The following is a 26,857-nucleotide window of genomic DNA, read 5'->3' on the forward strand; positions in this document are numbered from 1 at the left end:
CGCCAAGTTTTGGTGGATGGGAATTGATAAAGTCCAGCCTTGGAGAGAGGTCAGATAAAAACAAATTAAACAGATGGGGGGCCAAAACACACCCTTGTTTCAAGCCTCTAGTGGTTGTCAGCTTCCTTGAGAGTCTGGACCCGTCACCTATCTTAATCCTTATCCAGGTGTTAGAGTAGAATAACAGGATGCCTTTTAAAACCCTTTCAGGGATACCCCAGGCTCGCAGCTTTTTCCACAGAAGGTCGCGGGTCAACGCTGTCAAAGGCGGCTTTTAGGTCTATAAAGCAGAGGTAAAGTTGCAATTTCCTCTGCTTACACTTGTTTGTAATTAGCGAGAGACCTAAAATATTCGTCGTCGTGCCAAGGCCTTGTCTGAAGCCCGTCTGGTTTTCCGGAATTAGGTTTAGGTCGTCAGACCATGCCTTAAGCTCTTCTAGTACCAGGGAGGCATAATATTTGGCCTCTACGTCAAGCAATGCTATCAATCTGTAGTGCGCCGGATTTGCTCTGTCTCCTCCTTTAAATAGAGGTGTCAAAATCGAACCTTGCCAGTTTACTGGTATGATGTTTAGTTTTTCTATTTCTTGATATAAGTTGGAAAGGTGATTGCCCCAAAATGGAATATCATATTTAATGATTGCTTGAGGAATTCCGTTGGGGCCTGGTGCGCCATCATTTCTGCCTTTCTTAATTATACGTCTGACTCCTTCAATCGAAGAGGACGAGTAACTTGTGGCTGAGCTCTGGGAGAAATTTTCCTCCATTGGAATTATGACCACGTTCAATTGCTCCTTCTGCTTTAAAGTGGCGGCATCTTCTGGGCGGGTGCTTTCCAATAACCCAGTGGACTTTACTTGAACTGCCCCTTGACCATAGGTGTTTCCCACGATTGGTTCTGACAAGGGGACATTTTCCTCCATTAGATTTATGATCACGTCCAATTGCTCCTTCTGCTTTGAAGTGGTGACATCTACTGGGCTGGTACTTTTGGACTTTACATGAACCGCCCCTTGATCAAAGGTGTTTCCCACGATTAGTTCTGTCAAGGGAGCTTTTCCAAAACCTCCTAGATAGAAATTCAACCCACTCCAATTCTTGTATATTTGAGGATAAAACTGTAACCGGTCGATTCAGGTAGAAAGCAGATAAAAAAGTCAGTGTCGATGACGATTTCTCTCTCGTCGTCGACGATATGTGTAACATCATTGACGCCATCGTCGACGGCAACCGTCACGACGACCGCTATACAGTCCCCTATTTCATCTACAAGGATTTCTATAGTGACTACACCTTCGTCGTTGAAACACGTCTACCACCCAAAGCCAGATTCTGTTATCTCCCAGGCTGCACAGAGACGTTCGAAGAATCCGGCGACGCCAAATACTACTCCCCCAGACAGAGAGGGACGTCGGATAGTCCTTCTGGGTAAGAAATGTTCGTCGATGGCAGCTGCAACAATCCGAGCAGCAAATGCTTTGGCCATTATCGGCCGCTATGACCGTTAAATGTGGTCTGATATGGCAGGGCTGATAGACCTCATTCCGGAGGAAAGCAGACAGGATGCCCGAAAGATCCTATTGGAGAGTGAACGGGCTGCCTCCGAAACAATTGATTGTGCCTTAGACATAGCAAACACAAGTTTCAGACGATTGGCGGGAGCGGCAGTACTTCGACACCAGGGGTAGCTGAAAGCTACTACCGTCAGACCTGAGGTTCAGGCTAAGATTCTTGACATGGCGTTGGATGGAGAGTCGCTTTTTGGAAAACATATCGACGAGGCTCTTTTGGCGATAAAGAATGATACAGATACCGCAAAGTCCTTGGGAGCTTTACAGTATAGTAGAGTACCTTTTAGAGGCGCCAGAGGGCGAGTATTCACCACATACAAAGGAGATATCAAAGAGCTCAACAATACCAACAATAATATCCCCTATCGTACAACCCGCAATCGTATTGTCAATCATCGACAGCTGGTTTCTCTCGCCAGAGAGACCGCAAGCGAACACCGCAACAGGGCCGTGACTCTAGCAGAAAACAATGAGTACGTCAGGGTACCAATTAAATTTCCCTCCCTGCCCGTGGGTGCAAAAATTTCTGCTTATGCACAGCGGTGGCACGAGATAACATCAGACCGCTGGGTGTTGGACCTAGTTACCAAAGGTCACACCCTAGAATTTATTCAAAAACCACCTATTACTCCGCCCAGCGGTTCCCCCTCCCCGTCTTCACTTATTGCGAAAAGAAATCTCGATCATGCTCCTCAAGGAAGCTATAGAGGAAGTACCATCCACTCAGAGAGGAAGAGTTTTCTAATCTCGTTTCTTCCTAATAATAAAAAAGAAGTCAGGAGAATAGCGACCGATTCTGGACCTAAGGAAACTCAACAAGTTTCTCAAAAAACAGACATTCAGGATGGTAATACTCTCCAATATTCTGGGATGCTTAAACAAAGGAGATTTCATGACTTCACTCGACATGGAAGATGCATATTTTCATATCCCAATCCACCCAAAGCACCAGAAATATCTGCAGTTCACAGTGGCTGGTACCCACTATCAATTCAAAGGGCTCGCGTTTGGTCTATAATCAGCACCACGGATTTTCACCAAGTGTCTAGCACCAGTAGCAGCGGCCTTGCAATCTCAGGGGTTTCAAGTTTTTCCATACCTCGATAATTGGCTGCTCAAAGCTGCAACAGAGCAGGAAGCGGATCAGACAACAACAGCTTGTCTCCACCTATTCAATACATTGGGTCTCACTCTAAACAGAGAAAATCAAATTTACGTCCAACTCAGGTAATATCATTTCTGGGAGCATCCCTGGACACCGTCCACTGCAAAGCATTCTTGTCTCAAGAGAGACAGATGCGACTCCAAAGGTTGGCAAGGACCATTTCAGGAAGAAAGTCAGTTTCTGTACGAATGTTTAAATGGCTCCTAGGGATGTGCTCGTCAGCAATACATTTAATACCTTTAGCAAGGCTAAAGATGAGACCTCTTCAAGAGGAACAATTGAAACAGTGGCAAAAAGCTTCGGGATCCTTCGAAGATGTAATTCGAATCACAACAAGGATGGTGGAAACACTTCAATGGTGGTCTCAAACTACAAATCTTGTTCAAGGGCTAACCTTTCTACAAAGTACCCCAGATTTAATTCTGACAACAGACGCCTCTATGGAGGGATGGGGAGGTCATCTATGAGATTTGCAAATTCAGTGCAGGTGCTCTTCGATGCAGAAAAAACAACACATCAACAGATTGGAACTCAAAGCCATATTCCTTTATCTTCAGGCTTTCCTGCCAAGAATAACAGGTTCCTCAGTGCTGGTCCGTACGGACAATACGACCAGCATGTACTATATTAACAAACAAGGAGGAATGAAATCCATGACGCTATCTCAAGAAGCGCAGGATCTATGGGAATGGACGACGCTCCATGGAATATCGTTGAGGGCAGAGCATGTCAGGGGTCTACACAATACCCTAGCAGATACACTAAGCAGGTCTTAGTCCAGCTGCTACGAGTGGGAGCTAGAGCAAGCACAGGTGGACAGGATCTTTCAAAGATGGGGGAAACCAGCTCTGGACCTCTTAGCAACGAAGGAGATTGCAGAATGCCAGTATTATGCCAGCAGGTTCCCACTACCGGGGTCAAGGGGGAATGCCCTTTTAATGCAATGGTCAGGGATATATGCCTACACTTTTCCCCCCATCCCATTGATCCCCAGGGTACTAATCAAAATGAAGTCGGAAGGCTGTCGCCTAATTTTGATAGCACCACGTTGGCCCAGGCAGTATTGGTTCCCGGAGCTACTTCTATTGTCACAAGACAGACCCATTCGTCTTCATCTGTCGCCAACAATGTTATTGAGGAACAAGGGTCAAGTGATTAATCCGGATCCACATTTCTCTTCACTTGCACGCATGGCTACTGAATTCCTAGAATTTAAGGATCTCAATATTTCACAGGACTGTAGAGAAATACTTGCTAAATCCCATGCTGAAAGCACTATCAAGACATATTGAAAAGATTCTGTTGCTGGTGCGGAAGGAACAAAGTTCATCCACTGCAAGCCCCTGCTGAGCAGATCTTACCTTACCTACTCTCACTAGCTAAGTCAGGTCTTACCTTCTCTTCAGTTAAAGTTCACCTGGCTGCAATTTCCCGGTGCAGGAAATCTCCTCAGATTCCTTCTCTTTGTTCATCACCTCTCATAAAACAATTTATGAAAGGCCAGTTCCGCGGTCTTCCTTCGGTGCGCGCACCTCCTCCAGAGTGGAAACTCAAAGTGGTCCTAGCACAATTGATGAGACGACCATTTGAACCAATACATACATCAGAACTTAAATTTCTCACATGGAAGTTATCCCTCTTGCTAGCTCTTACCTCTGCAAGAAGAGTGAGTGAGATACAGGTGTTTAGAATCAAAGAACCTTTCCTACGCTTTACAGAGAATTACGTAGGTCTTAGGACAAATCCGAAGTTCATTCCGAAAGTACCAACGCAATTTCACCTAAATGAACCGGTGATATTACAAGCTTTCTTTCCAAATCCATCTAGCCCAGCTGAACAGGCTTTGCATACATTGGATGTAAAAAGATGTTTGAAATTCTATCTTCATAAAACAAAGGAAATAAGGAAAACAGATCAACTTCTGGTGGCCTACGGTCAAGGAAAACACGGAACCGCAGAAACAAAAGCCACGATCGCCAGATGTGTCGCATCTGTGATACAGATCTGCCACGAAAAAGCAAACAAACCTCTGACAGTGAGGGCTAAAGCACACTCCACGAGAACAGTCGCTGCATCTACAGCCTTGTTTGCTGGAGTGACATTAGACAAAATATGCCGTGCTGCGACATGGAAGAATGTCCACACGTTTACAAGACACTACTGCCTCCAATTTGCACAACGGGAGGATGCAGCAGTTGGGTAAGCTGTGTTACGTCATCTTTTTAACTAAGGTCAGATTCTTTAATTTTCATAAAGGAATGCTTTTTTTGTTTTTTCTTTCTCTAAACTTAATTAGAATAAGTGATCAAGTAACTGTATTTGGCAATTTGTACCTGAATATGACTTGTGATGTATATTTGGATGGTTACGTCAACGTTCACTGTTTTAATATTGCAATATATTATAATGTTGGCACATGCATTGTGTGAAAGATAGTGGATTACTATTGGGAGTTTAAAATTACATGTCTCCCACCTTCCGCTAACGACAGTACAATTAGGGTACTGCTTGCTATTCTGATTCAGGCATGTGAATCTATGAAAGATACCCCAATACTGGATAAGAAAACAAGTTACTTACCTGTAACTACAGTAATCCAGTATTGCACATGCAACCCACCCTCCTCCCCGTGGAGTCAGCTCTCATTGATTTTGGATATACTTACTTCCTGCTTGTGCTTGAAAAATCTGAAGAGAACTTGCCTCTGCTGGGAGTGGTCTAGAGGGTGCTAACAGCTGATTGGCTGGAGCCAACTTTTGGTCCTTTTTTGAAAAAGGACATAGATAGGCTACTAAAAGGCCCTTTTTTGCCTATTTATTGTTTATGGCACTGCTTTTGTATTTTACCGTGGGACTCCCATTTCGACGACGGGGAATGATTCAGGCATGTGAATCTATGAAAGATACCAATGCTGGCTAACTGTAGTTACAGGTAAGTAACTTGTTTTCTTCTTCGCCTTTCTGGTCAGCCTTCTCTTTTCAAGTCCCCTATTGTAAATAGGTTTCTTAATGGCATTATTCACCTTTTTCTTCCTATTCCTTTCGTAATGCCCCAGTGGGACTTGAATCCTGTCTTAACTTACCTTATGTGCGCTCCTTTCGAGCCACTGCATAATTGTCCTCTCTGACGCTTGACCTCAAAAACTGCTTTTCTGGTTGCCATCACCTCTGCTCAAAGGGTGAGTGAGCTTCGGGCTCTATCTTCTAAACATCCTTTCCTTGCTGTGCATCCGAACAAGGTTGTCCTTTGAACTAGGCCTTATTTTCTACCCAAAGTGGTTACCTCTTTCCACATAGGACAGACCATCACTTTGCCCACATTATTCCCGCACCGGCATCCTTCCAAGGAGGAGGAAAGACTCCACCGTCTGGATCAAAAACGTGCGTTACTTTATCTGGATCGCACAAAACAATTCCGGGTGGACGATCAACTCTTTGTGGCTATGTGGGCGCCAAGAAAGGTCGTGCCATGCAAAAACGGACCATCTCTCAATGGGTCATCCTTTGCATTAAGATCTGTTATTCCTTGGCGAGAAAGGAGCCTCCGGTAGGACTGCGCACCCATTCCACCAGGGCAACAGCAGCCACTACTGCTGTGGGACGTGGAGTTCCCCTCAGTAACATCTGCCAGGCAGCTACGTGGGCATCACTGCACACATTCACTAAACATTATTGCCTGGATAGTCAAGTCCTGAGAGACAGCTTCTTTGGCCGTTCAGTTCTCCAGGACTTTCTGATGAGAACTTATCTCGCAGACCCACCTCCAGGGTTAGTATTGCTGGGGTATCTATTCTAAGGTAAGGAATCTATAACTAATAATCTCTTTTAGATGAACAAGTTACTTATCTTCGGTAGCGATATATCTGCAAGAGTCATATATTAGTTATAGATTTCTTACCACCCTACCCATCCTCCCCGTTCTGCGAACTGACTTCTAAAGTAAGGGACTCTCTTTCAGGGCCCTAGTTTTGTGCACCAGTGGTCAGTGTCTTGCATGGCTCTGCGCTTCTGGCGTGGAATGTAGTGTAAAAGAGCTTACATCAGCACACAGGGGCGGCGTCCAAGTAGATACCGCGACGTCATGACGGCGATCACGATGCTGACGACGCACGCGGAGTCGACCAACACCACCTACCGACGCGCAGGAGTACTGCTGAGAGAAAATTCTCCAGATCCAGTCTGACACCTGGGGGTAATTCGAAGATAAGGAATCTATAACTAATATATTTCTCTTACAGATATACCGAAGGTAAGTAAATTGTTCTTTAAAAATGTCACAAGTACCACTATTCTTAAAAATAAATATATGTAAAAAATTAAATAAAAACACTGCTATGCACTATAGTTCACAAATATAGTGTACTATAGTGTCGTTTTTATTTTTTACATATTTAGTTCTTTTTAAAAAAAAGTGTAGAGTTTTTAAATTACGGCACAAATGAAAAACAATAATAAAAAAGGTACATGTGTAAAAAAAAAAAATCATACTTCCGAGGAACTCAATAAACTATTTAAAATATATATAGAAACATATAAATGAATTTCCCTACCTATTAAAAATTTGATCAAGTGCTAATAGGTAGGGAATTATAAAAAAACCTACTACCTACCTATAATTAAGGTCCTAACCCAGAACACAGGCAAAGTGTATTAAAAATATATATACCTGCCTTTCAATTTTGTAAAGCCAACCATTAGCCAATTATATGCTAATGGTTGGCATATCCGAGGTATGCCAGTGGCACAATATATAACTAAGGGCCAGATGTATTACTATATTACGTTACCCTGCGTGACACATGTTCTCACATGGGCAACACAGTACTTAAGTCATATTTGCAACACAAGGCCACCTGCTGTTGCTTAGTAAATGTGGAGAAAGGCAAAGTGCTGTCTGGCGTAATCTGCACTCCATATTATACTTTACTGACAAATGTAATCTACATCCATACGCCACGTCACTCTATGCCATTCTAGTCTACGACACTGCACTTTACACCACTACACTATACACTGCTCCACTCTATGCCACTCCACTTTACCCTACTCCAGTATATGCCACTCCACTCTACACTATTCCACTGAATGCTAGTCCACTGTGTGCCAATCCAGTCTATACTGTTACACTATACTCTACTCCACTCTACGACACTCCACTGTATCCTATTTCTTTATAGCCACTTCATTGTACACTACTCCACTCTACACTATTCCACTGTATGCTACTACACTCTATGCCACTCCACTCTACACTGTTCCACTGTATGCAACTACACTCTACACTATTCCACTGTATGCTGCTCGTTGTATACCACTACACTTTACGCCACTCCACTCTTCGCTCTTCCACTGTACACCTCCCCACTGCATGCTACTCCACTATACCCCTCTCCACTGTACGCTATTTCACTTTTACACAACTACACTCTACGGCACTCTACTATATGCTATTTCACTCAACTGTATGTCACTTTACTCCACTCTACGCTATTCCACGATACACCACTCCACTCTACGGCACTCCTCTGTGCACTACTTCACTCAATGCCAATCTACTCTACGCTATTCCACTCTATTCAACTCAACTCTATGCCACTCTACTGTATGCTATTTCAGTCTATTCCACTGTACTGTATGCCGCTACAGTGTATGCCACTGCGCCACTCCACTGTACGCTATTCCACTGTATGGCACTCCTTGTGCACTAGTTCACTGTACCCCACCCCACTATATGCTATTCCCCTCTACCACACTCCACTGTGCGCCACTCCAGTCTAGGACACTCTACAGGACACTCTACTGTAGACCACTCCACTGTATGCTATTCCACTCTATGAGATACTGATGCAGGCAGGGAAACACATCAAGAGATTGCTCCCACCCGGAGGCAGTAGCATAAATAGCTGCTCCCTCCGGGCTGGAGCAATGCTGGCTCCCAGAGTATGCGGAAAACCGATGCTGCCACAGGGTCCTGAGTATCCCCCGCAGCCCCTAAAATGTTGTTTGTGGTTGCCCCAAATGGGCACCATGGCCCCCACTTATACTAAAGACAGGCCACATGTGGTGGGCTTTCCGGGGCCAAAAATGACTTAGGAGGGGGACTGTGCACCCCCACTCCCATTATTAAATTGATTTGGCCCTGGGGATGGGGTCCTCTGGCCGAAAACGACTCCGGGAGTAGGGCTGGGGTAGCGAGGGCTCTCTTTGCAGCCCCCAATGTTTTGATTGTGGATACCCCGAGTTGGCACTGGGACACCCACTTATACTAAAAACAGGCCATGTGGGATAGGATCCCCGATGCCATAATAGGCTTAGGGAGGGGATCCGTGCGCAGTGTGGGGATTGGCTGCCTATGTGGAGTTTGCTGCAGGGCATAGCCACAAGCCAGGTGCTTTGGACAACCCAGTTGAAGTTATGAACAACTCCCCCTCCCCCCTGGTATGAATCTTCTAAAAAAGGAAAAATACAATTTATAGAGATTATTCCAAAGGTTCATGTTGCGTTCATAAGAACTAGTTCTCTAAAGCATCTGCATGGTACAAAGCATAATAGGAAACAGAAGCCGCTGGCTTATTAGAAGAGCAGAGTCCTGCTTTCCGCTGCCTACCTGGCTCCCTTTCCATTCATTTCTCGAACTTTTCAAAGTTTAGGGCACCAGTTAGAAGCTTATCCTGCAAGGTTGTTTCTACATATTGTGTTGGTTGTTATGTTTAAATTTAAAAAGCACCAACACTTGGTAAATCCAGCCTTAGATACATTCCTGTACATGGGTTTGCATGCACATACATGTGACATTCATATATTTTTACCATTTACTATGATGTATTTATGTGTTCTATAGGGCTCTCACTAAAAGCCACTATTACAAATACCAAATTCTCAATCTGGTTATTCACTGCTATGCGTAGTAACGTTGAAAAGCCAAAGTTGTTTCCCTCTGTTATTACGTCTTAAAGGAATCCTAGCCCACTCTGAAAGGCCTCTCAGAGCGCCTTTGAATGTCGCAACAGCTCTCTGGAGAGCAGAGAATACACATTTTCGCCAATTGGAAATATGGTTTGTATGATGTAAACGTGTAAATGGGCTCACTGCTTGCAGGCAGGAATAGTCTAACATTTGCAACTTCAATGAAGATATCACTGCAGCCATAGGTGAGGGCACGATGAAAAAGGGCATCTGTAAATTCAAGTTATGTCATCTTATGGCACTGTCCCAGAATCTCCTGCTTGTGATGTCTCAACGTCTGTTCTTTTATTGTCCCTAGGGCTCTGTATTCTTTCCACTTCCAGATGGAACAGGCTTGCAGTACCTCTTACAAGGTATCGCAGAGCCCCCAAAGGCTTTGGGGACTATCATTCGTGAAGTGCCATGCAAGACATCTTATATGGAGCTGCTCCATGTCACCAACTGGCTGAACAAACCACAAAGGTACTGTGCATGTAACAGTAGGGTTGGGGCAGGATCTGTTGGTTGTATAAGGCTCTCTGACACCTTCTATAGAGTGGTAACTATATGCTGGACAGAAAAGGACAGTCTTGTTGCAGTATTACTTGAGGGCGGGACAGAATTTACAGGCAACTGCATTATTGAATGCATGCGTGGATTGTTAATTATGGATGATTAATGGTTGTATTTTTGGGAACTGACTTCGAAAGGGAGAGGCAATGCTTGGCCTCATGTTAGCCTCCAAGATATTGATGTTGCTAAACTGTCTTTGTATCCACAGGAGACTCATTTTGAATATTTATAAAAACAGTCCAAAGTGGATCAAATTATCAAGATCATCCGTCATGCATCAGTATTTCGCCCCAGGAATAAAACTGACATATATGCTTTTCACTTCTGTCTTTTTTTACAGTTCCCTAGTTCAGATGAGGTGCATTGCATTCTGCTTGCACTCCTAAAAATAGATTTTCATCTGAATCGTGGTAACTTTTAAAGGCACTTTTGTTGGTCAGTAAGATGGGCGTGGGGTGAGCTCAGATTTGTCGACAATCAGGCTGGCATATAATGTTTAAATACATGATACGACAAGCAAGTACTTGGGAGGGGGTCTAAGGGACAGTGGAACGGAGAGGAATGCTAATTAGCAGGAGAACTAAGAGAGAAAACACAATATTTTGTGAAATAACCAATATTTTTTAGGACTTTCAAAATAGGGAGGGAGATACTGTGTTATTTTCTGTGTTTATGCAAAACTTACTGGTGAAATCCGACTGGCATCTCACAATATCCGACTAAAAGCACTTGTACCCAAATATTTACCTGAAAATGCGTTTATGGGGGGGGTGTAACATCCCAAACACAGTGGCGGCTCTTCCGCTAAGGTGGAGGAGCAATGCCCAACTGCTTTTCAGCAGTGTAAAAAAAAGGAAAAATAAAATGATAATAGCATCAAGTTATTATCATTTAATTTGTTCCTGCTGCGGAAGCTTTGGGGGCGGGGTTGCTCGGCTTACAGAGAAGGGGGAGCAGTGGTGGCACTCTGTAAGTGCGCTTGAATGTTTGGCTGGCCGTCTTGGGCCGACCAAACAGTCATGCGCACTTTGCATGTTCTCCACCCTGGCTGCATTACAGCCTGGGTGGAGAACATGCCCAGGCTCTTAGTCCCAGTCTAAGCGCCGAACCACGGCGCTCAGACCAATCACAATGCTGCAGCATTGTGACTGGCTTAGGGCAGCCTGGTGGCTTCCTGTTTTCCAGCCCGATACGAGAGACAGCGAAGAAGAGACGTGGTGATAAGGTACTTTTTTTTTAATACCTCCTACACACCACCCGCCACCCCCAATCCATGTCTGCTGCCACTGCCCAAACAACCCCCTCCCAAAAGTACGCCCCTAATAGGCAACCTCATAGGCACTCCAGTGTGTTTCTTGGTGTTACTCTGAAAATTCCTCTTCTTGTTATGTATAGATATTTGATTATATCATGAAATGAATTTCTCTAATATGCTTCCCTGACTCCCCACCCCCCTAGTTTTCTAAGATACCTCCCCAGATACATGGTAATTTGATAAGCCCAGGTGATTATGGCCCTCCTCTTTTGGAACGGACCCCACTGCTCTCATGCTCTCACCGCATGCCCTCTTCAATAATTTTTCAAGCTCTGCAATTTATTTTCTAGAAGGAATTCATGCTTTCCCAGGGCCTGGTGTAAATATTTCTTGTCTGTGATGTATTTCCGGTTTTCTGTGCTCTCTATCTGCAATCACCTTACCTCACTTTCAATTTTTCCAACGTTTTTATTGAGCTTATGCAGCACTATCTTCATTTTGTTCAATTTAGTCCCTGTTTTGAAAGTATTTCTATGAATTCTTTGCAATATTTCATTTGTTCCACGTATTGATTAGGAAAGATCCCTAGGGTTAATCGAAAAGTGAGAGACAACTGCTAGCCGTATGCTTTCTGGGAAAGGACTATCCCACCAACCACTTTCTGCAGCAAGATACCTCAGAGGAACATTGGGGACCTTTCAGCTATCCCTACACAAAGCTGCTCATCCTTGTCTTACCATTCAACATGCTTTCCAGAGTGGCTGTGCCAATGCATCTCAACAAGAGAGCTGATCTGTCATGGGGTCTCTCTATGACTTACTCTCAACGAATTGTGACATAATTCTGTAGCGGGTACCGGAGCGCAGAGACTTGACCTGATATGCTGCACAGAATCTGGCTTGTACCAGGAAAGTGAAAGGACAACCCTATCTTCATCAATCAATCAGTCAGCCACATGTAACAAATGCATGACTACCTACCAGCAGTCTCTTCAGGGGAGTCCCCTATCAAGTTTCTATACTTGGGGGCGCTAGTGAGCCCGGAGCAAAATGGCCGCACTTTAGTGCTGCTCTGCTGGTCGACGGAACAATTTGCTTATTATCCTGCATTAACGACTCCATCCATCGGCGACACAAACATATTCCGACGCCTCAACATGCGAGGAACACTTTGTTAACTTCGGTGCCACTGTTCCGAGCCTCTACGAGCCGCTGGCAGCAAAACTTGAAACCATGCAAAATGGCGGCTCTGGAGGAGTACCGGCGCTGAAGCCTAAGGGTGCGGCTGATCCCGCTGCAGCGATACTGACCTCGCTCCCTGAGGAGCCACAACAGAGAAGTGCTGCGTCTGATCTGCCCCTGCATCATTGACGGAACGCGGTAAGATCTTGCTGCCATGATCCGTGCTCTGGACGCCCTGCCATGCTGCTGATAGCGCACTGAGGTACGGACCTGCCCACGGCCTGGAGTGGCACCGTGAAGTGCAAGTCTGCGTCCTAAGCCTGCTGCATTTACCGCCACCGCTTTGAACTCTGTGGGGATCGCACAGTGTGGGACTGTCACCAAGTATCCCGCTGCGGTGGGGGAGGCCAACCATGGCGGATGTCGGCCCCAAACTTCAGTGCTGTGCCTAACAACCTGTGGACGTGGCTGTAGGGCTTTTATCCCCGCTTGTGGTACTACCTGGCTGCGCGAGCCCTAGCCCAGCTGCCCTGTGACTATCTGGTGGGTTGGCGCAATTTTGAACATGGCGCTGGGATCCTGTGCAGAATGGCAACCTTCTGAACGCGCCAATTTAGTGACCTGTGTGCTCGCCACGGAGATGCCCTGTGCGCTGTAGCAGAACAAGACAGGGAGTATGGATCGGCAATAATCACAAACCCTAAGGCAAGTACTAAACAGCATACCTCTTAGAGGTGGGCTCCAAGCCCCTGCGCGTCTCACTTAAAAGCTGTAGCGACCCGGCCTAGTTGTGGAACCACGATACACCGCTCACAAGGCCTGATACAGAGCCGCGGTCGCTGCTGAGCATACCCCACCTGGTTTTGGATGATCGGTGCTGACGCGCAGGGACCGTGTCGAGCTGGTGTGGTGAAGATTGGGGTCCATACGTGTGCCACATTGCTCCTGAGGAGTGCTGAGAGGGGAGCTGACTGTGGCTGTGCAAATACTTGTCACTGATACACAGCAGTGGATGGTGAAGTGCTAAGTGTGCAAGGGACTGTGTGTCGCACTTACCGTGACTGGCGAGGAACTGCATAGAGCAACTCTACCGACAGCTGCCTACGTAGACGCGAGCTACATGCAAGAGAGGCCCTACCGCCATCGTGCAACAGCATGTCCGCATCGGATACTCCTTACCTGCGTGGAGCACTGAGCGGTGGGCATAGGCGCGGCGGTGACCTCTTGTCGATAACACGGACGTAGCTCCTCTAGCAGCGCCCATAATCGTGGGAAAGGCGGACAAGCAGCAAGAAAAATTGAATTTCGAGACCCGGCGTCTCACGAAATCCCAAGTTCGAGCTACATCAGATACTGAACCCGAACTGGAAGCAGGTGCTAGCAGCAAACTGGAACGCATGATGCTTAGCATGCAACAGAGTCTGCAGTCCATCGACGCCAAGATTGATCACATTCACCTGCGAATAGATAACATGACAGCGAAACTTGATAAGCATGGGTCGAGGATAGCGGAAGCAGAACGCATCTCAACAGCTGAAGATCAGATGGAGGTCGTTAGCACATCATGCTCCAATATGGAAAAACTCTTGGCGGTGATCCAGGCGAAGAACCAAGACCTCGAAGCACGCTCTCGCCGGAACAATCTGCGAATTACAGGGATTCCAGAATCAACCAACACGGGCGCCATGGAGTTATACATCAAGACTTTACTTAGAGATATGCTAGGAACAGAACATTTCTCAAGTGTACTGGTTGTAGGGAGCGCTCATCGGTCCCTGGTGCCCAAGCCCGTGCCGGGTGCCCCCGCATCCCATCATTGCCAGGCTACTGAACTATTGAGACCAGGACACGCCGCTTCTTCTGGCCAAGGAGAAAAGGTCTACTACCTACCAAGGTATGAAGTGGAGTTGTTCCCTGACTTCACAATGGCGGTGCAGCAGGCACGGTGTGAATTCCATCCTGTGAAAAAGAAACTGCAAACACTGAAAATCCAATATGCGATGCTGTACCCCGCGCGGTTGCGCATACAACATGCAGGCAAAGCCCGAATTTTCACGACACCCAAAGAAGCTATGCAATATGTGCAACAGATCGAGCGGCAAGGATGGACGCGGGAGGCAGGAGCTGACGCTGTCACAGAGGACTGAGCACATGAGCTGCATAATGTTAAGCGAAATGGGGTGGAACTCCGAACACAGACTGTTGGTACTCATTGTCTAATTCTTAATGTTATGCTGTCTGTTCTTCATAGTTTATAGTTGCTATGATGCGATAACTACACTTGTACGTACTCTGCCATGTTTATCACGCATAGATTGTGAGGTCTAAAATGTTGCTGGTTATTTTCCAATGGTACGCATACAATGTTGTTGATTGCACTGTTCCCATGTTCGGAATCCACTATTAGTCATTATACCTATGGATGAGGTGTTTACCGATAACTACCTCTACCCCCCCTGATTCCACACGGGGGGCTGGCGGCTACTGGTGACCCCACCCCTAAGAGGGAGCACTCCACATCAGTTCACTGTTACACTAAGGCACCCTAGTGGTGTGTTTCCTAGATTAAGACATGCAGTTGCATGGATGTAGTTTTGTTGTTCGGGAAGGGATTCTCAGCATGGTTCAGATACTGAAGTGGGTGGGGAGGGGGGCTGTTGGGGAACTATATATCTTTGGAATTGCATTCGGCACGCAGTATTGGTTGACATTGGCACCTCCACGGACAGGCAACGTGAGATGGCACTTTAGCATGTTGAATACCACAGGACATGGCCGGCACTAAAACTAATGTAATCTCATGGTTAACCTGGAATGTCAGGGGCCTCAATAACCCCCAGAAAGTGAGGCAAGTGCTAGCCTACCTAGATCGTCACAATGTCCAGGTGGCTCTACTACAAGAGACCCACCTTACTAGACATGCAGTCTCAGCAGTGGCCACTAGATGGGCGGGTGTGCGTTTGGCCGCCTCTTACTCCTCCTATGCGAGGGGTGTTATATTGATTAAAAGAGGTGTCCCCTTCGGACCCATACATGTGGAGGAGGACGAGATGGGGCGATACATACTTGTGCAAGGTATGCTATACGGTACAAGGGAGCTCATGGTAAACATCTATGGGCCCAACATTGACGGCCCTGCCTTTTATGAGACACTATGGGTCAAAATATACAAATTACCTCCTTCGACAATTATATGTGGGGGGGATTTTAATGTTGTGTTAGTACCGGAAGTAGATAGTTTGTCAACAGCTGAGCCCACATTGAAAAAAGCAGCATCATCTGTACATATGGTATGCTAAATTTGGGATTGTTAGACATTTGGCGACTGCGACATCCGAGCTTGAGGGAGGGCACATGTCATTCATATGTACACCAGTACGAGTACATGGACAATAAATGTCCAACATCTGCCTAGAACCTTGTCGGATCACTCCCCGGTTCTACTCAACATATCTCTACCAACACACATTCCTTCACAGTTTCAATGCCGTTTACAATCCTCCTCCTTGCTTGATCCGGTTTTCTGCGAAGGAGTTCGTGAAGCTATTTCAGACTATTTCTTGCACAACACCGGGTCGGTGCAATGTGTGGGGACGCTCTGGGAAGCATTTAAAGTGACCATACGAAGTGCATGTATAGGTCTACAAGCTGGAGTTCTGATATCCCTACGTGGCACTATGAGTAGGTTAGAGCGTGAACTGGGAGGTCTAGAGCGCAAATATGGCAGAGCAGCCGACCCCGCCATACTATCGAACATTAAAGCGAAGATTACAGAGTATAATGAAGTGGCAGACCAAAAAATACGTCACTTGTCGCGCAGGCACACAGCCAGGTAATATGGCGAAGGAGGCAGCCCTGAGAAAGCGCTGGCTAGCAGAATAGCAGACCCATGGGGAAAGAACTATATAGTTAAAGCCGTCACAGGGGACAACACTATACACTATGATACACCCAATATACTCAAAATGTTCACGCAATATTACCAGACAATGTATGCAAATCCGCAATCGGCAGGGGAGGCAGAGATAGCGCAATACCTGGACGATGTGCCACTGGTGTGGCTCTCACGTAGACAACAAGATTTTTTAATGCACCCAATAACGCTAGAGGAAATCCGCGAGGCCCTTACTGGGTTACCAAATGGGAAGGCAGCGGGTACCGATGGCCTACCGGCCGAGTTTTATAAAAAGTACATTGACATATTGGCACCCCGTCTTCTTGAGATGTACATGGAAGCGTATGATACTCAGAGTCTCCCTCCCACTCTGTGAGAAGCACTGGTTGTCGCCTTTTTAAAGCCTGACAAGGTGCCGGACAGGTGTGATTCGTAAAGACCCCTGATAAATATTGATGTAAAGATTTTGGCAAAGGTAGTGGGTAATAGATTGCGACTGCTCCTTCCAGTTATGGTTATTCCTGATCAATCAGGGTTTTTCTCCGCTAGATCTACGTCACACAATTTACGCACGTTGTTTGCAGTGCTGCATGTGCTTGAGCCCACTTTGCCTGCAGAGTCGGCCCTGCTGGACGCAGCTAAGGCCTTCGATTCTATCTCCTGGAAATATATGTTTTTACATCTCATGGGTGTGCCTTTCATTTTTACAAACTGGGTTAAACTGCTGTATACAGACCCCGTGGCACGCGTAAGAGTCAACTGGCATATGTCGGATATATTCAGGATACAGCGAGGTACGCAGCAAGGGTGCCCACTATCGACCTTGCTGTTTGTGCTGGTGTTGGAACCGCTGGCATGTATTTTACAGCAACGCTATGCACAGGCAGCGCTGCACTTTTATCAGCGGCCCCTAGTGGTTTCCATGTATGCAGACGATATGGTGCTGTATGTGCGCGAACCTGCAACACACTTGGCACAGATTTTCAGAGAATATATACGATTGGAATGGTACTCCGGACTCGGGATAAATTGGACTAAGTCAATTATCTTGCCCCTAACAGATAGCACACCACAGATAGAATTGGACTACCCATTGGAGTGGTGCACAGACCCGGTAAAGTATCTGGGGATATGGATTCACAGGGATTCGCAGGTGGTTGTCCAAACTAATTATGGAAAGGCCATCACACAACTCGAAGAGCAAGTGAACCATTGGATTAAACAACCGTTGTCGTTCGCTGACAAGGATAGCGCTAATGAAGATGGTGGTATTTATTCATGAATGTACCCATGCACCTAACGCGCCACTTCTTCCACATGCTTCGTTCGTTACTAGTCACACTTGCATGGGGCGGGAAAAAGCAACAAGTCAAATGGGAAACTTTAATGCTCCCTTATGATATGGGTGGTTTCACAGCGTCAGATATTCAGCTGTATTATCTCTGCGCTCAGGCGCATTACGCCAACTACTGGCAGCAAGTGCCAGCCTATTTTCCCCATGTAGCGGTAGAAACGGGCGCAGTGCATCCGAAACCACTTAAAGCTATGATAGTCAACAAACATACAGTTTTTGAAAAAGGGGAGACAGACACGGTGCAAAATTCAGCCAGGGCATGGCAAGAACTGGGGAAACGCGCGGAAATTGCCGCTATATGTGCCACATATGCCGCTCTTACACCATAATGCGATCTCAGTGACGGGGGAACCTGTCGCACTGAAAATTCTTAGTGCCGTAGGAATGTCGACCATGGGGGATGTGTGTCCTGGTGGTCAATTTGCGGAGGTAAGAACTTTTCTTGAAGATGGAAAAAATGCTGCAATGCGAATATTTGTGTACACGAGACTGCGATCAGCTGTGCGTGCTCTATACGCACAGTCTCCTGCAGAACCTTCAACCTTAGAGGCACTGCAACTCCTCTACACCACTCCTACTCGTGCTAGGCTGGTCACACGATTGTATCATGAATCACAGAAGGAATGGGCTAGTATGGGGCGAGCTCATTGGATAAGTGGAATGCAGCTCTCTCTGAACCACAGTCAGAAGCAGACTGGAGCACCTGCTGTAGATTGACGGGGCAGCTAACAGCAAATGGCAATCTTAGATTGGTACATTTTAAGTATCTACATCAAATGTACTATACACCTACTCAGCTATATAAACATGGTTTGCGTGAAGCTGCCAATTGCAGAAGGTGCGGTGCCACAGATGCTGACTTCCACCATTTAGCATGGTCCTGTCAGAAAGTAAACTACTTTTGGGGGGCCGGTCACACACATTCTTCAACTGATGGTGGGGCTGCCCATAGCATGCACTCCCCAATTATGTCTGTTGGGAAATGTTATCGATGTTAAAGCCTCTATTAGGAAGTTGGTGGCGGTGGTGCTATTAATAGCTAAACATAGAGTTTCTATATGCTGGGGGGGTAGACCCACGCTGACAACTAGACAATGGTTGCAGGACATGGTATGCCGCCGGGATCAGCTCACTTGCTATGCTGAAGAACTACCCAGAGCCTCAAAACCCCGTGACATATGGAGTCCACTTACTTCTTATTTGCTTACTGTAAATTATATTTGATGGCCTTATTCTGCACAGTGTCCTACTAGTGCCTGTACCGATAACAATTTGATATGAAATTGTTGTTATGTGCTGAATGAAATGCCTATGCTCTATATGCCTAACAACTGCTAATGACTTTATGGTTGTACATGTTTTTGAAAATGTATAAATAAAATTAAAAAAATAAAAACGTTTCTATACTTGGTGCCCTGGTGCCCTTGAGAATATGTCACATACTGCGCCACACCACCGCCATTAGAAGTGAGCTCAGAAAACTGTTGCCATTTTGTTTGGTTGCCAAGCTACACCTCTTCTAAGTCAGTCTTTATTGAGTGTAGCATCACTGTTAAGTCTTTTCTTGTTATCAGTCTAAGAAATATAAACCTAGACATTGCTGATTCTGAGTGCTCAAGCATCAGTGATAAAACTATCACATTATTTTTGTCCATTCATAGAGGTAAGAATCACAATTAGAATTGTATTTATGCAGTTAAAAATGTTTTGTTTTGTTTCAGAATTTCCCATTTGAAATTACATTTTCAATATGCCGCAATTTGTTTGAAGTCATAGTTTGCTTCAAGACAGATTTGATGTGTTCATGGTTCTATTTATCCCTTTTCATATGCTTTTCTGAATATTCTATGTCATCAAACTAGAGATGTCAGCGTTTACAGCTTGGCAACAGGGAATTTTAATCAATTCTGCAATTCATATTTAAACTGATTCATCCTTTACTCTTTCTATCCTACCCTCCACAGTCATGTTTGCTTTTTTCTCCTTCTTTCCTTATCCTTGTTACTCTGTCCAAATATTGCACTTTCCTTTCTAACCAACTTCCTAAATCACCACCATCATTCCACTGTCATGTGATCCTTACAATTCTGCACTTCATTCTCTTTCTTTCCTCTACCCTCAGTCTCCTCGCTCACCCTCCTTTCTTCACTCGTTTTCATCCCCGGGGTCACAATTTCTCTTTATATTCGAGCTTCAGTGTTCTACTTTACTTCCTTACCTCCTGTTATTCAGATTCCTCACATCTGCTTTCTTTTCCATAGACTCCGCGTAACAGTGGAAATGCTAAAACCAGAACGGTTGGATAGTACCACTACCCTGAAAGGACTCGACTATCTGGATCTTCCTTCTGCTTCGAAAAGGGACTACAAGCTGACATTTTTCTCCCACAAGGAGGGGATATTCTCTTCCAAGGTACGAAAGTGGATAGCAGTGAGTGCAAAGCCCTACCTCACTCCATGAGACTCCTGTTAATCTCTTGTTTCGTCAGGAGGGTTTTTTGCCTCAGATTTGGAAAACATAGCACACTAATGAACTGACCTTTAACGTGCTGCAAGGGCATCTTGAGTCCCACTGAAGCTCATATTATGAATGGCATCTTAATGCCCTTTTGGGTGGAAACAGACAATTAAACCCAAACTTTTGTTTGACTTCTGTGGTTTCGCCATGCATAATACCTCATAGTTTTGTGCGGGCAAATAATTGAGGAAAGTCATGGAGTAATTTATTCCCAGAAGACTACCTTGGAATTATGGGTTCACATGCACAAATTGGTGCAGTTGTACCCTGTGATATTTGAGGTGTGGTGGCCAATTCCAAAGAGGACCATATGGAATTAGGTTATAATCCACTTGCAACGCCCTAACCCAATATTACTGATTCCCCCAGTATCAGTAACCCAGGGTGCAGTGTTACCACATAGTGTATTCCCACAGTGCTCCCCACCTGCCGCACAGCTCCACCTGTGTGCCAGTGCCTCCCTCGCTGCCGCATTGCCGTGAGTTTGATCCTGCTGTGCCCCGCTTCTGACTGTCTGTTGTGCCCAATTATTTTAATATCTCTGTTTTGTGCCTGTATTTTGTGAATTGCTGTACTGTCTTTGCCTTCGTTTTGCCCTTGTTTTATTTATTTATTTATTTATTTATTTGTAGAGCGCGACATTCATCCCAAGGGATATCACGGCGCTAACAGCATGAACTAGGGTATTAGGCTACTGGAGCAAGCAGGAGGATGTTAGTTTATTGGAAACAAATGAGTTTTCAGTTTTTTCCGGAACTCCGGATAGTTGGGTGTAAGTCGGAGGTCTATGGGAAGATCGTTCCATTTTCTAGCTGCCAGATACGAGAAGGAGCGCCCTCCGGATCTTACTTTCTTAATACGTTTAGTTCTGGCCAGTGCCAGGTATGAGGACCGCAGGTGTCTAGTCGGGGTGTAGAACTCGAGTCTGTCCTGTAGTATTTTGGGGCCATTTTTAAATAGTGCTTTATGGGCATGGCTGAGTAGCTTAAAAACCGCTCTTTGGCGCATGGGAAGCCAGTGCAGGTCTTTCATGCACTATGATGCTGAACCTAATCAGTTTTTGTTGCATACCAGCTTGGCAGCGGCATTTTGGAGCACCTGTAACCGAGTGAAGAGAGACTCATTCATGCCCACAAATAGAGCATTGCCGTAGTCCAGCTGACTCATAAGCAAGCCCTGCGTGACTGTTCTTCTGCAGTCTAGTGGGATCCAGGGAAAAAGCCTGTGTAGCAGTTTCAAAGTGGCAAAACCCTTGCCACAAAGGGCCCGTACATGGTCCTTCATGGATAGAGTATCATCAATGAAGATACCTAGGTTTTTTGCGCAGTGCTTAGGGGTTGGGGCAGTCCCAGATCCCCTTGGCCCCTCCAAAAACCAGGATTTCAGTTTTCCCTGCATTTAATTTAAGGCAATGCTTCTGCATCCACTGTGCCATTTCTGAGAGACAGTTATGTAGTTTTATTTTGGTGGCTTCAGGCCTTTCTTCGAGGGCTACCATTAGCTGTGTATCATCAGCATAGGAGCAGATGCCAATACCCCATTTTCTGCTAATTTCTGCCAGGGATGAGACGTAGATGTTAAATAACGTGGGGCTTGGCGATGCTCCCTGGGGAACACCACAGCCGATGATCTTAGGTTCAGATTGGAGCTGACCTAGTCGAACTGTTTGTGTTCGGTTTTTGAGAAATGAGCCAAACCATTTTAACGCTGTGGAGTAGATTCCTTTTTTGTAGAGGGTTTCCAGCAGTCTGTTGTGGGAGACCGTGTCGAATGCCGCCGACAGGTCCAGAAGTATCAGAGCGATGGCTCCTCCTTGGTCGGTACAGGACCTAATGTTGTCTGATACTGCTAGTAGTGTGGCCTCAGTGCTGTTGGTAGCCCTGAAACCCGTCTGCGAGGGGTCCAGTAGGTCATTAGATTCAAGGAAGTTGGTTAATTGCTTGTTTACTAGTTTCTCCAACACTTTGGATAGGTATGGAAGTTGGGAGATTGGACGGTAGTTTTCTGTATTGAGAACATCTGTTCCTGCCTTTTTTAACAGGGGAGTAATTACTGCTTGTTTCCAAATGTCAGGAAAGGTGGCAGTGTTGAGAGATTTATTGAGAAGCTGCGTAACATATGGGCAAAGGATAGAGGCTGTCCGAGCAAAAATGAAGTGTGGGCAGGGATCCAGAGGGGACCCTGACTTAACTTCACCCATTGCATTCAGCACCTCAGTTTCTGTGAGGGGAGCAAATGTACTCATTTTAGACATTGCTTCTGGATGTGGGGTCTGAATATTCTGGTTCTTGATGTCAAATTCTGTAGTGGGGTTGAAAGTGGAATATATATGACTAATTTTGTCCGAAAAGAAATTGCTGATTTTTTCGCAGGATTCTGCAGAAGGGGGAATGGTTTGGGACATGCTGGTTGGTTTGCAGAGTTCTTTCACTATTTTATAAAGCTCTTTGGTTGAGTTACAGTTTTCATTTATTCGTTGCACAAAGTAGCTTTTTTTAGCATCTTTTATCGCGTGATTGTACGTTTTAAGCTCAGATTTGTACCGAGATCTATCTGATTCAAGTTTGGATAGTCGCCATTGATGTTCAATGTGTTGGCACTTTCTTTTAAGTATTTTGAGTTGGGGTGTATACCATTTCTCAGTGAGAGGTCTTTTTGATCGACTGGACTTAAGTAAGGGGGCAATTTGGTTCAGAGTAGTTGTGATTTCGGACTCCATATGTGCTGCGGCTAGGTTTGTTGAGAGCGCATTCAGGGGCAGGGTATTGGAGGGGGGAAAGTGTTGTAGGAATGTTGTTTCACTGACTAGCCTCCATGCTCTGTTATTTGTCCTTTCGGGCTTGCTTGGATGCTCAAGTTTAGTTGGCAGTTCCGATGAAAATGATGTTAGTGAGTGATCTGTCCATACTAGTGGTTTGATTTCCTGGATGACAGTCGAATTGATGTTGGAGAAAAGCAGGTCAAGGGTATGCCCTGCAATATGAGTGGGCTCCTTGATCCATTGCTTTAGTTGGAGGATCTGCAGGTCGCTCTCCAATTGTGAGACCAACGGCTGATCGAGTTTTTCATAATGGACATTGAAGTCACCTATTACTAGATAGTTCTTATGTCTCATGCAAACAGGTAAGAGTTGGGTAAGTAGCTTGGTGCTTAGATTGGCTTGGCAACCAGGAGGGTTGTATATCACTGCACCAGCGAACATGGCGAACCCCTTGTGGAGTATTTGGAAGGATAGTGTTTCGATCTCATCTTGAGGGGTTACTTGTATGGGCAGGCAGGTCAGATGGTTTTTAAACAGTATCGCTACCCCACCCCCTTTCCGGTCTTTCCTGTCTCGGCTAACAATTTTGTAATTGGCTGGCAAAGCATTGGCAACGTCCGGGGAGTTATTTTTGTCCAACCATGTTTCCGTAATAAATACGAGATCAGGATTCTTTTCATTAAGAGTGTCCCAGATATTGATGGAATGCTTTGGGACTGACCTTGCATTAAAGTAAATGCATGATAGTTTAAGAGTGTTGAGTTCTGACTGCTGTCTTATCTGGCTTTGTCCTAGACTACACCATTTACATATTTTACAAGAGAATGGGCCATGTGTTTCTCCCGGACAGGTTTTAGGACAGTGAGAGCGGTCAAGGACAGGGTGGAGCGAGAGAGCTAGTAGTGCATCTCTTGTATATCTCTGGGTGCCCCGGTCCGGTATGTCCCCGGCAGGGTTTCTAGCCTCTAGCCCCGTCCGGTTGCGGACGGGCGCAGACGGGCTTGCCTCGGGCACGCCTTCGGTGCGCCAGCGGCGCGCCCTCTGCGCGCGTCCGCTGGCACATCGGTCTGTTGTAGCGGAGAGCGCGGGAGCCTGGCTCCGCCCTCCCAGAGACCGGAAATGCTGCGCGATTGGACCCGCTGTTCCCAGGTACGCCCTCCACTCAATCGGCACACAGCCGTGGTGGACCGGGGCAGGGGAGCTTGCGAGGACCAAGAAGTAAGTTTGACGTTTTGAATGTGCAAATGAGCAACTGATCAAAGTGAGTACAGTGTGCAAGTAACAGGATAAAAATACGTTCTTTAAAAACTTGTAAACTTTTAAGAGCAGCCAATAAAATTACCGCTTAGCGCCTGAGTGTACCGCTGGTAAACAGCAGCTTTCCCCCAGTAATGCTGCGCGTCCGCTGGCACATCGGTCTGTTGTAGCGGAGAGCGCGGGAGCCTGGCTCCGCCCTCCCAGAGACCGGAAATGCTGCGCGATTGGACCCGCTGTTCCCAGGTACGCCCTCCACTCAATCGGCACACAGCCGTGGTGGACCAGGGCAGGGGAGCTTGCGAGGACCAAGAAGTAAGTTTTACGTTTTGAATGTGCAAATTAGCAAATGAGCAACTGATCAAAGTGAGTAAAGTGTGCAAGTAACAGGATAAAAATACGTTGCAGTACTGTTTTGCACTTGCGTCCGCTCGCCCAGCTCGTTTCCCCCCCTCCCCCCTTTTCTCCTCTGTTCCCTTTGGCCCGTTTCCTGCCGCTGCTCCCCTACGGCCCCGCCCCCTCGCCGTCCATTCGCCGCCCCGCTCCCAGCTGCTCCTCCCTCCCGCCTTAAATGGCGGCCGCTGCGCGGCAGTGAGAGCGACCCCTGACCCTGCTTGCAGGCCAGGTCGCTCCCCACCTACCGCACAGCTCCACCTGTGTGCCAGTGCCTCCCTCGCTGCCGCATTGCCGGGAGTTCGATCCTGCTGTGCCCGCTTCTGACTGTCTGTTGTGCCCAATTAGTTTAATATTTCTGTTTTGTGCCTGTATTTTGTGAATTGCTGTACTGTCTTTGCCTTCGTTTTGCCCTTGCTGTACTGTTTTGCACTTGCGTCCGCTCGCCCTGGTTGTTTCCCCCCCTCCCCCCCTTTTTTCTTCTCTGTTCCCTTTGGCCCATTTCCCGCCGCTGTTCCCCTGCGGCCCCGCCCCCTCGCCGTCCATTCGCCGCCCCGCTCCTATCTCCTGCCTCCCAGCTGCTCCTCCCTCCCTCCCCGCCTTAAATGGCGGCCGCTGCGCGGCAGTGAGAGCGACCCCTGACCCTGCTTGCATGCCAGGTTGCTCCCCACCTGCCGCACAGCTCCACCTGTGTGCCAGTGCCTCCCTCGCTGCCGCATTGCTGTGAGTTAGATCCTGCTGTGCCCCGCTTCTGACTGTCTGTTGTGCCCAATTAGTTTAATATCTCTGTTTTGTGCCTGTATTTTGTGAATTGCTGTACTGTCTTTGCCTTCGTTTTGCCCTTGCTGTACTGTTTTGCACTTGCGTCTGCTCACCCAGCTCGTTCTCCCCCCTCCCCCCTTTTCTCCTCTGTTCCCTTTGGCCCGTTTCCCGCCGCTGCTCCCCTGTGGCCCCGCCCCCTCGCCATCCATTCGCCGCCCTGCTCCCGCTTCCCAGCTGCTCCTCCCTCCCTCCCCGCCTTAAATTGCAGCCGCTGTGCGGCTGCATCGCTGGCGCACCGGAGGCGCGTTAGAGGCAAGCTCGTCCGCGCCTGGACCCCACCCAGCGCCAGAACCCCTGGACCCCGCGAACGCCACGCCGCCAGACTCCGCTACGACGCTAGCACTCTCCACGCACTCAACGCCAGCCGAAACCACAGCTGCTTCCAGGCCGCCCGAAACGCACCCACGGGCACTTCTCCTGCCGCACCTGCAGCTTCACCTGTGACAGAGCCACTAAACCTCCAAGGACGGGGCCCAACTACCTCCGCTGCATACTCCTGAACACCCGCACGCAAACACGCCATCGAGCTCTGGGACCTGCTTGACACCTCCGCCCGACGTTGCCTTCCTGACCGAGACCTGGTGGAACGACTCCTCGGCGCCCGAGATCGCCATAGCCATCCCGGACGGCTACAAGATCACCCGCAGGGACTGCACCAACGGAAGCGGAGGAGGAATAGCCATCGTCCACCCTCAAGGTCTCCACCCACTCTGACGACACCCTCAACACCGCCGAACACCTGCACTTCCGGATCCATACCGACTCCAACACCACCCTCAGAGGAACACTCGTCTACAGACCCCCCGGACCCCAGGCACAGTTCAGCGACTCCATCGCCGACCTCGCCAGCACCCACTCACTCGCCTCCACGGACTACATCATCCTCGGGGACCTGAACTTCCACCTCGAGAACAACAACGACGCCAACTCCGCCACCCTGATCGATAACCTCGCCAACCTCGGCCTCCGACAACTCGTCACCGCACCCACCCACGCCGCCGGCCACACGCTTGACCCCATCTTCTCCACAAGCACCCACGTCTCCTTCAACCACACCACTGAACTCCACTGGACCGACCACTGCTGCATCCATTTCACCTTCAAGAAACCCACCACACACTACCGAACCCAACAGTTGCCCCGCCGTTGCTAGAGCAAAGTCACAGAGGACC

The 26,857-nt window shown here is 47.1% G+C and overlaps 1 protein-coding gene across 1 annotated transcript in view; it reads left to right on the forward strand.

Annotated features, from left to right (window-relative positions):
* HYDIN (HYDIN axonemal central pair apparatus protein) overlaps positions 1-26,857 on the forward strand; it is a 2,467,744-nt gene that overhangs the window by 2,407,230 nt on the left and 33,657 nt on the right. Inside the window, exons 82-83 of the mRNA XM_085640020.1 lie at positions 10,000-10,163; positions 20,200-20,350. Coding sequence (XP_085496146.1) covers positions 10,000-10,163; positions 20,200-20,350 — 315 coding nt within the window. The remainder of the gene's footprint in view (positions 1-9,999; positions 10,164-20,199; positions 20,351-26,857) is intronic.

The sequence above is a fragment of the Triturus cristatus genome, chromosome 12, assembly GCF_964204655.1.
Source record: "Triturus cristatus chromosome 12, aTriCri1.1, whole genome shotgun sequence".
In the NCBI taxonomy this organism is placed as follows: Eukaryota; Metazoa; Chordata; class Amphibia; order Caudata; family Salamandridae; genus Triturus; species Triturus cristatus.